The sequence below is a fragment of the Zootoca vivipara genome, chromosome 7 (genome assembly GCF_963506605.1).
Source record: "Zootoca vivipara chromosome 7, rZooViv1.1, whole genome shotgun sequence".
Taxonomy (NCBI): Eukaryota; Metazoa; Chordata; class Lepidosauria; order Squamata; family Lacertidae; genus Zootoca; species Zootoca vivipara.
Window position 1 is genome coordinate 20,849,022 of NC_083282.1, and position 11,706 is coordinate 20,860,727.

General features: G+C 41.4%; 1 protein-coding gene across 3 annotated transcripts in view; it reads right to left on the bottom strand.

Moving 5' to 3' along the window:
• Nucleotides 1–10,274, bottom strand: part of ARHGAP29 (Rho GTPase activating protein 29) — a 64,591-nt gene extending 54,317 nt beyond the window's left edge. For 2 of the 3 annotated variants that reach the window (XM_035121520.2, XM_035121517.2), the window contains exons 1-2: nucleotides 10,013–10,274; nucleotides 6,337–6,680 (exon numbers count right to left, since the gene is read on the bottom strand). In XM_035121520.2, the coding sequence (XP_034977411.1) occupies nucleotides 6,337–6,598 (262 nt within the window). In that variant the 5' untranslated portion in view covers nucleotides 6,599–6,680; nucleotides 10,013–10,274. The other variant, XM_060276719.1, reaches the window with a different exon arrangement.
• Between the last annotated feature and the right edge of the window lie 1,432 nt (nucleotides 10,275–11,706).

Sequence of the window (11,706 nt, forward strand, 5' to 3'; positions counted from 1 at the left end):
AATTCTGAGCAATTTTGAAAGCTAATATGGCATTTTGAATAAGAGTAATTTTCAATGCTATTTCATGCATCTTTTGAAAAAAGTAAAGGGAATGGGGTAACATTTCCTGTATTTTAAAACTGTAAATAGGAATGAGTCAGAATACTGCTAACAAAGTTTCTTGCCTTAATAATACTATACTAGAATACATTTTAAGTTAAAAATGTATTAAAAGTTCCTCCACAGGAGTTGAGTTTAAATGCTTAACTACACTTGCTCATGAAACATACCCCTACCAACTGTTGATCTTTGACACTATAGCAACAAGTGAACATTTGTTCAGAAGGAATGCAGAGTATGCGATTGGGGGAAGGGGTGGTGGTCACAATTTAAGTCAGCTAGATCGTTAGACGTAAAAGTTAATTGGAACTCTAAGCTATCATTTATTGCATGGATTTCACAGGTAATTTTGATAGTACATAGATTTAATCTGAGCCACTAAAACAGAGCTATATTATTCATTATACTGTACTCTTGAAATTATCTGAATACAGCCTTTAACACTTAAGGCTAACACTGATATTTTTACCTAAATCTACATCAACTTAAAATGTACTGTGTTCCCAAATAATCCCCTATCAGAGATCCCCAAATGTTTGCTGGCAAACATTTTTTCTAGTAGCCACAATGGCTTGACATTCATGTTTCTTTTTCCACTTGCAGTGAGGTTCTTTTGCCAGGCAATTTTGCCTGGGTTTTTATAGTGGCTTGCTGGGAAGGATGTGCAGGTATTTGTGCCAAGCCTTGTACCCACCACACTATTGCAGAATCTCAGTCTAGCCTGATAGTATTTTGGAAGAAGCATAATCAATCTCTCAGAATTGTTCACAGTTATTTTCCAACATGTTAATCCAATAAGAAAGTATATTTAGATGTTCTCTCCACTGATTACCAAACTTAGGTTTATGGCTACCATATTTGCAGGTGCTGGATATAGCAATAAAGTTCCTTTGGCTTGGAGTTTCCCTTTGTCAAGGACGCATGTGTGGGATGCCCTATAAATGTCAGCTTAAAGACACAGACAGGAGGAAATAAAGCTTCAAGCACTGTAAGAGAGCTAAAGGAATTGAATAAATATTTAGATGTCTTCACTTACTAGTTATCAAAAGGTCTGAAGGACAGAACTCATGGGACACATAATGGAGCAATTTTCACTTAGTCATTGAAACTTGTGGTTGCCTCTTGCAATTCAGTCACATGCAGAAAGGACTATATCCACTCCTAGCAGCATTTAATAAATTTAATAAGGCACACAATGGTAGCTGTACAGAGCCAGTCACACACACAGAAATCACATGGAACAAAACCAAGCAGTCCAATGGTCAGATGAATTTTAATCTTGGAGTGGTACCCTGTCCTTACTCAATAATAATCACCCAATGTATCAGAGGAGCCACAGAATTAATTTCATACCCAGCACCGATTAGATTAGATTTCTGCATTGCAGGGGGTTGGACTAAATGACCTTCAGGGTCCTTTCCAACTCTACAATTCTATGATTCAGAGCTGGATTGCACAACGCTCTATTTTTCAAATTGGAATTCTAAGTAGCTGCCATTCAGAGTCTGTGTCCTACTCAGCACAATCAAACCCTTAAGAGAGCTTTCAAGATATTATAATAGCTGAAGCACCTATGATATGCAGCCAAACCATACCATGTAAAAGTCCTGATGATACTGGTGGGTATCTGGTTTACTGATAACCTAGAAGTCTGTGACCATTACATAAAATATGATTTGATGGATTACAGAGCTGCATTTTTACCTCATTGTTTCAGAATTATTGGTTTTGAGAAAAGTGTTAATTTGCTGATTTATTTGTAATTACATTCTCTCGGAGAGGCAATACTATGCTTGGTACTTCTGTGGAGGAAATTCACAGGCATACACTACACCCTAGGAAACAACTCTTTAAAAGCACATACTGTAGTTTAAAAGCACATAGTGAGAAGGGATGGGAGGAGGAATCCTCCAATAATGATCATATAGACCTACAGATCAGAACATAGGCTCTTTCTTTCCCCTTGCTTTAATTCTTCACTGTGGCCCAATTATGCCAACCCCAACCCAAAAACCTGAGGTCAGGTTCCACACAGCTTCAAAGATTCTGATAACCTGGGGTTTCCACTCATCCTTAGAAGCTGCCTTATACTGATTCAGGCTATTGATCCACTTAGTTCAGATATGTTTATACTGACTGCCAGCAGATCTCCATAGTTTCAGACTAGGGACATTCCAACCTATACCTAGTGATGCAGGAGATTGAACCTAGGTCCTTCTGCATGCAAAGCAGATGCTCTGTCACTGAGCCACGGTTGTTTCAGGTCACCTCACCAATGCCATGGCTACAGAGTCACTGGAGAATAGGAGTACTTTGTTAAATGGAAATGGCCTGGTTCACACATAACACAAACCAAGGTTTGATGAACAAACCACAAGTTTATCCAATAAGTTTTCCAGCAAATGAAAAAACTACCCATGGCTTGTTTCTCTTAAATTTAAATTATTTCCAAGCAGCTCTTACCACATGCGTTTGTAGCCTTGGTGAGTGTCTGGGTGTCAGGTGGCCAAACAAACCATGATTATTAAGGAATAATGCTGCCAAAATGACCATGATAGAAACAGCATATTGATCAGCATATAAATTAATTGAATCTACTTGCATACCCCATGCTCTGAAGTATTAGATGATGCTAAAATTTTAGGTACTTTCAATGTAATTATGAGTTTTAACCTGATCCATACTAAAATGCTAACAACATATAAGATTTAGCTGAAAATGTCACTAGATTAAAAGCTTAATTACAAACCATTAAATCTTTAAAAGTTAATGGTTAAGAGCACAATAACTCCCTGTTCTTCCACTACTACTCAATTATTTCCTTTAGCAAACGGCTATGCAGTGCCTCAGTCTATTCAAGAGCCCTCACATTTAGCAGCAGTTACATGAATTGACCAGAATATTAGCCATGGATCTGGGCAAAGCCATGCTTAGCTATAAAGTTCATAAGGTAGTTTTAATCAAGTTGAGTAACTACTGTATATCCTGCTCCAAATTTTCCTGACCCAACTACAACTTGTTCTGAGCTTCCTGGCAGAAGGGTGGGATACAAATGTAATTAAAACTAATTTAGGAGTATTTTATTCCAAGTTTCAGTGAATACTGTCATTTATGAATCCACATTCATAAATTGGCATTTTCATTCATAAATTGGCATTTCCTTGTTTGTATTATTAAGCCCACCTATTAATTCCAACTTCAACTGCTTTTGAGCTATTTGGGCATTAATCAGTATGGCGGAAAAAGCAATGAGTGGGGTTTCAAACAATTTTATGCCTCTACAATGTAGATCACCAAGCCAAATAACATTGTTCAAAATCATACCTTATGGAGTATGTGTTAAATATGACCACCACACGTGCTCAATTTTACATCACAAACAGCAAGGCTGTGAAGTCTATGGCAACACACACCAACCTCCAAAGTATTCTTCACTTTCACTATCCACAACATGATCCACATGATCCACAACACGCCCATATGAAAGCAACTGTGAGTCGGAATCCCATTCTGCCTATCTATAGCCTGTGTGAACATATACAAGCAAGGATGGCAATTAAGCAGTAGTAGTGACAACTTGTACTTACTGAAAGAGTGGAACTCCTACCAAATCCTCAAACGTCATCAAAATCAAAAGCCATACAGCTAAAAGGTTTGGGAGACTAGGAAAATTTGGTTCATGTTCACTAAGTAATGCCTAGCTATTTGTACTGATCTGCCAGAGCCAAACTCAAGAGGCTGCATTCTTTCTTTGAGGCCAAACATCAACATTATGAGTTCAGAGGCAATGGCCAGCAGAATTTATCACTACTTCCACATCACCTTCTTCTGTCTATAGAAGTTATGCAAAGGTCTAGGGCAAAAAGATGAAGTAAGCAAGACATTCAACAACCCTCACTTTGAATTCTTGCAGTCCCCCATTTCAGAATCTCCAATCCAAATAATTTCACACCTCATTCTACAACCGAATTCACACTATTACTGGGCCAAGCAGAAATTCAATGTATTTTGGAATATTTATCTCTTGGAACTGCACAGGCATGTACAAGTAGGGTTCACAACCAAAGCTGCCCTTCACATACTGTAAATGAAGGCACAGAGACACAAACTTGCAGCTAAAAACCTACAAGCACAGGAGCATGCATTTTCTCACTTAAATTTTCTAGGAGGCTACAAATCTTCTGTGTTTACATTTTAGTACCATGACTCTTATGTCAAGACTAGGTTATGGGTATAAATGCTCCTTTAGGATACAACACAGAGAATTCCTTTTGACAGCACTATTTCCCCTAAAGCACAGAAGTCTCCTAAATGGAGATCTGTATGCTGATTAACAGAAGCTCAGACATCCTAAAAAAGTGGGGAAAGACTGTTAGGAAATAAGTCTTAATGTGCAGAAACAAGTTTCATACTCATAGTGTACTGTTTAGATCTCACTGATGCCTAACAATCTAGATCTTGCTCTCGACACAATGGAATAGTGTTGTTTGCTGATTCTGCAACAAAGCCCATGTATAGGTAAGATGATGGCATTGTGTTCCTTTAAAATGTAAAGCTTAGAAAAGTTCTGATTTTAAAAGTAGAAGGATATATATACTTAATTCAGTTAGATGAGGCAAAACTGCTATAATACATTGACAAGAACGTGGGACTTTTGAATTCAAACAAAAGAATAAGGACACACTTCTTGTTGATTTGTTGACAGCAGCATAAGAAGTAAGGAAAATGTATCATTGTTGCTCAAAAGCAATCTCACTGGGCATTTGGCAGATCATCTCATAAATTTATTCTGCTAAGGTACAGGTCTATGAAGCACAATGCTCGCTTTGAATCTACTACAAAGAAAGAAAAAGAAAATATTCCTAGAAAGGAATTCATGCCAGGTTAGCTGGTACCAGCTTCTTATTTACCTATATTATGAATATTATGTTCCATTAAGTACTGAAAACTACCGTACTTGTCTGAATTCAGATCTTACTTTGCAGAGGATACAATAAAGAAACAGTATCCCCACTTGAAAGTTTCAACATCTGCAATATTATAAGTTATATTTATTCCTGTTAGATTTCCCCCCCTTATTTCAAGTAAGCGCTACTCTGACCTACTTCACTCATTTTACAGAGCAACTGTTTAAGCATTCTCCTGAAATAGGCTATGAATTTCTTTAAAATGTATTTTGTAATAAAAACTGATATTCAATTTCAGCTCAAACAGGAACGTAATAGATATTTAGCTAGTTACCTATAAGCTAAATCAGTGATAAACTCAGACCTCCTAAATCAGGAATAGGGAACTTCAGGCCCAGTAACCAAATGCAGCCTTCCATGCCCCTCTGTCGAGCCCTCAGAACTTTCACCAGATCACACACCCCTTCCCAGCCCTGTTTTGCACCCTCATTTGGTGTTTTTACAAGGCTGGAATGTGTTCATGGAACTCCAATGATGTTTCTTGCTTGCCTGGATAGAGGGGGATGTGCAAGTGTGAAGAAACTAGCAAACAGTTCAACAGTATTGCTCCACTCATTTTTGCCTTTTGCTCCCACCTATCAATGGAAATGGCCCCAGGAAAGCTGACCAAAAGGAAACGTGGATCTGCGGATGAAAAGGTTTCCGTTTCCCTGGTCTAAATCATACTACTGTACATCACCAGTAAAGCAAGTATAATCAGCTTGTTTCTTACCCATTAACATCAGAATTCAAAGAAGAATTGAAGTATCTTTCTCTATCCACCAAAACAATGGGAAGATTGGCATAATTTAGCTCAAAGGTATGAAACAGAATTCTAAGAATTCAATGGGGCTTTGCAAGCCATCTAGTCCAAACCTCTACTGCTTAATCAGGAAATCCAAAGCTACAACACTGCCACCAGTCTTTTCGCCACTGTTTAACAAATGATGGTGCCACTACCCCCTCAAGAAAAAAAACAATATCTCAAAAGATGTCCGTGAGTCTAAACATTTTTCCATTTTTACCAGATGCCAATTTTAAAGGTTGTTTTTTTTAATGAAGCTTTAGTTTTGTTTATGACGTGGCCATTTACAAAACAACCTGCTCAACATTTCACAGCGGAAGTTAGCAAAGTAAAAACCACAACTTCCTGTATACCACAAAATATACTCAAGAAAAGACAGCCACTGTTCCTTCTAAGCATTTCTTTGCTCATATGCTAGCAAGTAAGAAATTAGCTACACAAATAAATTTCAAACTATTGGGAGTTATTGAGAAGCAGCTGACACACCTTCTGAAAGAATGGCTTCTTTCAAATAAAGTAGAACATCTGCAAATTTCCTGACATCATTCACCAGTTGCATGATGTACTCTGGGTCCACAACAGTGCTGTCATAGCAGTCCGAGTTGGAGCTAATGCTGCTCAAAGAACTGCTCTTGGTGCTGCGCCCCATCCCCCAGGTTCCTGAATTAGAGATGGTGAAGAAATTGGAGGTAGACAGTTTGGTTAATCCTAAACCACGCTTGTTGCCACCACCGTTCTGTCGCAACATCCCAGCCACTGCAGAGCTTATGAAATTTCCAGAGTTAACATTCAGTGTTGCTTATGGTCCATCTGCCAAGCAAAATAGTGTCCTGAGGGAAGAAAAAAAGAAACAAATATGAGTCAGTTGAAAAGTGAACAGGAATACATCATCATAATGTTAAGTTGTTGAATACACTTTTTTCATATTAAAAACGTTATTCTATTAAGACAATCCCACATATACAACATACACAGCCCACATACAAACTCTTAAAATAACCGAAGTATATTAGCAGTAACAGTAGTATTTATTTGAAAATATATTCCATACTGCATTATCTTAAAATGTGCTACTCTTATCAAGCCATTTCCAGATTTGAAGCTGTATACCGAAGCACAAAGAAACTTGATTTCAGAACTTTTCAAAGATATGGGGAGCACAGTATCACTAGAATTAAAGGTGTGTGTGGATTTTTTTAATTTATTTTTATAAAAATCCTGCATCTTTAGTACTAAAATACATATTTCAATGCATTTCACCACCAAAATAAGTTAGGTTACTTCCAGGGTCGTCTTAAGCCTATCCAGCGCCGTGATTCAGAGATCCCTCTGGTGCCCCATTCCCAGCTGGAAAGCTGGAGCCACGCGCTGCCCTGGGGACGCGCTGCGAGCTTCGTTTAAGCAACTGCGCCTCACGCACCTCCGAGGCACTGCTCCCGCCGCCATGCCGTGCTTCAGCTTTAGACACATGCCTGTTACACTGCAAATAATGATTGCATGTTTCATGGAAGCATGAGCACTGGCCAAAGTGGAAGTTTTAGCAGGTACACAATATGGATAACGTATTCTCATTAGGTAGGTAGCTGTGTTGGTCTGATGCAGTCAAGATATATATAAATAAATTTAAGAATTTTCTAGTAGCACCATTTTTTATTTCTATTTATATATTTTGTATTCTCATTACAATGTCAATATTAAAATGGTAATAATGTGAAGGAGTTATAGTAATAAAAAATTGTGTATTTCACTTAGAAAATTGTAATATTTAAATCTTTAAACCAAACCTCTGAGGACTTCATTTACACAAGTTTCAATTAATCAATTTCTATGTCACAATCAATTAAATCCAATATTTCCCCATAACACCTAAAGAGATACTGTTAAAAATTCAAGATGAAATACTTCTGCTTTTAAAAGCTACTTTTTATTTTTGAAATATAAAGTGATTTATAAATCTCAGTTGCTTTTTGAAGAGATGGTTTGGTTTGTCAATAGCTGATTAAAACACATTTACTTGATCAAATTCTTTTGCTGTAATGTATGCCTCTCCCACAGCTTTACAAAGCAAGCAATACTTGAAACTGTGATTTGGCTGAAAAACACCTATCAGTTTGGATTCACAAATGTCTTTCATTAATTTACTGGAGAAATAATTAAACAAGAAATTAGGATTAAATCTGAATTCCAGACCTTTTACAGTCAATAGTTTTAAGCAGGACAGAGCCAGATAATTGACCACTTCCACTAAGCATTTCATATACATAAACATACCTGCAACTACTTAATCTTTGTTTTAAAGCAACATGCATGATACTACATGATAATACATACTGAGAAGCGGTCACGAAGTACGAAAACCAACCATGTCAACAATGTAACTGGTTCACTTAACCCTATGGAAAGAAGATCATACTAGGAGAAGTTCCCTTTAAACTGTTATGCAAAAGCTTTGTGCAACCTTCCAAAGTTGCCATATGCAGAGTTGTTCTGCAATCTTACCCCTTCCACTTAACCATTTCCTTCTCTTAAAACATGACTAGTAGTGTGACAAGCAGAACTTGCTATACAGAGAGAACTCTTGTGGTTTTGTATTTTGGAGCCCTGACAAGCTGCATTAAGGATCATTCTCATCTTAAAGTGTTTAAAATGCTTCATCACAGGCTTGTTTCTGGAGCTCACTCTCACCCCAAACACTTAAAAAGATGACAACTATTTCGTTTTGAATATACACACTTGTTTTAGAATCTTATGGTGTCAACTGCACACTGCATATTAAATAACATTTCCATGAACAGCTAGGCTTTCAGGACTTACTTGCAACTATTACATCATGTATTATTTTGAGATATGGGTTTTCCATAAAACTTGCATCTAGATGTTTTAAGATTACATATACTCTTGAATTGCTCCTTTGTCAGAGAAGAGCACAGCTTCACTCTTGACAATATGTACAGTATTTAATTGCAACAAAAGAGGGGAAAGCAATTACTGTACCTACATTCCCCCACCAACCTATAATGTCCCTAAATTAATATTGGGGTCAACCCTCTATGCATGTTCATGCATATATCAGGCCTGCAGGCTACAGTGGTCTGACTCCAAACCCAATGCATACGGCTGCCCAGTTCCCATAACCATGCCCAGAGTTAATAGTGGACAGATGGGGGGGGGCGGGACGAGGACGGGAAGCAGCAGCAGAAGTTTCCCCCATCAAGGCTAGAACTAGCAAGGCAAGTTACAGCGAACAGAAAGGGGGAGAAAAACTAAACTGAGTAATTGTTGACAAGCATATTGTGAGTAGTTGGAAACATATAAACAACCCACCCCTTTTCAGTAAGCGAGGCGCCCGAGCGCCCCCGCCCCTTTCAAAGGAATATCTAGCATTCCTGGCCATGCGCGGGCGGGGGTGTGGGTGCGCGCGCGCGCCCGCCCGCAACCTCTCACTCCCCCCCCCCTTGCGCACCGCTCCTCCCAGCTGCAAAAGGCAGTCCAGGGCCCCCTTTCTCCGGCCCATGCCTGAGCAGCCACAGCTGCCAAATCGCACGTCCACCTCCTCCTCCTCCCGCTGCTACTGTCCATGCCCAGGATTTAAATACAATCGAAAGGAGGAGACGCTCCGGCTACAAAACACACACGGGGGGGGGGAGTGAAAGAGAGAGGGGACGGGGCTGGCTGTAACTAAAATAGCAACTGAGCAAACTACGTGGTGTAAAATAGGGCGGAGGGGGGGAAGGGCAGAGATTTGAGGGGTGAGGAACTGGCTAGTGTGGCTGGTGTGGAAACACGCACCCGAAACGAGGGCGGGGAGAGAAAAGGGAAATTGTCAAGGGCGAGGTGTGGTGTGGTGTCTGCGTATAACACAACCCCCAGAAAAGCGAACTCAGGACCTGACTGGAGAGTTTGGGAAGGAGGCGAAAAGAAGCGACGGCGGTGAAAAATCTCCTCTCCTTCCTCACCCCTCATAGAGTCTGCCTCTCTCTCTCTCTCTCTCTCCTGCCTCACTGCGCGCGGGGCAACCACTGCATGTGGGGACAGAGCGCCCCAGGAGAAAAATAAAACACACACACACCCAGGGGGAGGGAGGGAGAAGTGACAGACGTTGGCAGCCAACCCAATACCCGTCGCGCGCTCCCCCTCAGCCGAAACCGCCCGTCCTCCTTACCCGGCAAGCTGAGAGAGGTTGTCGGGCGCCGGGAGACGCGAAGGCAGCTCTCAGAGGCGTCGCCAGGTCGCTGCCGGTGGCTCCGAATCCCCGGGCGCGAGGAGGAGGAGGAAGAGGAGGAGCGGCGGCATCAGCAGCGGCCGCCGCATCCCCTCCGCCGCCTGCTGAACTCTTTCTGTCTCTTCTGCTCGCTCGCTCGCTCTCTCACTCACACACACGCTGCTTGCTGCTAAACTGGCCAACGCCGCCACCCGCACACCCAACAGTTCCCAAGGCCCCGCCCCGCCCCGTAGCTGGCATGTGCCCTACTCCCCCGCCCCGATCTCCAAGCGGCGCCTCTCATTGGGCTGCTAAGCGCGCCCGGGGAGGCGTGGCTTATGCTAATCGGGCAGCAGGTACCGGCGAAGAAGGCGCGAGGGGGGCTTTTTCGGGAAGGGGGGGCTCGCTCGGCTCCACCCACGTGTGAGAGCGAACGCCCGGCTGGTGCTGTGTTCAAATCTCCCCTTGTTAGGAGGTGGAGGGAGGAAGAAAAGGGGGGGGGAGCCACCACACGCTCCATTGGCTCCATTTGACCAGAGAGGGACCCCATTTTCTGGCACATGCCTTGGATAAATCTCTGTCCCGTTTGAATTTTGGGGGCATTTTGGGTTGTAGGTCTTTTAAAAATACATGTCGATATCTATCCTGCAAGGGTTGATAAGCTTCAGACTTTCCTGCCTTTGCAGGACAGGACACACAAAATCAGCTGCCTGAGGTGGCTTGCTTCACTCTGCCTAATAGGAGGGCCTGACATACCAGTAAGTAGGAATGAAGCTGCCTGTTTGTACTGAGTCTCACCATTAGGACTGCCTAGTTCAGTATTGTCTATTGTAAACAGTGTTTCCATGCTCCCTGCACTCCTCAGTGTCCTGTTGTACCAGAAGTGGTTTAGTTATGGCCACATGACCCCACAAACACCAGCTCCCTCGGCCTGCAAGCGAGATGAGCGCCACAACCCCGTAGTTGCCTTTGAATGGACAACCATCCAGGAGTCCTTTACCTTACATTGAATGGCAGCAGCTCTCTGGGTGTTTCAGGCAGCAAATCCCACCCAGTCCTACTTGGAGATGCCATAAATTAAATAAATGTTTATTTCTGACTGACAGTTGAATAAAATTGAATTGACTTGACTTGACTTGAATGTGGGGCATTCTGCATGCAAGGCAGATGATCTGCCACTGAGCTATAGCCCTTCCCTGAAGTCTGATGGCTTCTGTTTTGCATTTGCAGGGGTGGTATGGGTTGGGGTAGGAAGATAATCCAGGAAATGATATGGGTGCTGCCAGAAATGTACTTCGACATAGTAGCTGAATCCTTCGTGAGTTGCTAGGCTTCATAGTAATGCTGGCACATGGGAAGCTAGCTAGCCTGCACATCTGTTCAAGCACAACAGTAAATATGGTACAATACTGTATGTGCATTTGAATGCATGTTATCTACAGAAACAAAGCAACACCACATTATATAGTGTTAAAAGTATGGCATGTCTATTCCTTATGACATGACACACTTTGGACAACCCATTGTGCCATATTTTGATTCATAGCTGACAGACCAACAGAGTATCTATAATGTTTCCCTAGGACTGGGTATTCTCCAGATGTTGTTGGAGTCAAACACCTCTCATCAGCCCCAGCTAGGGTTGCCATCCATCC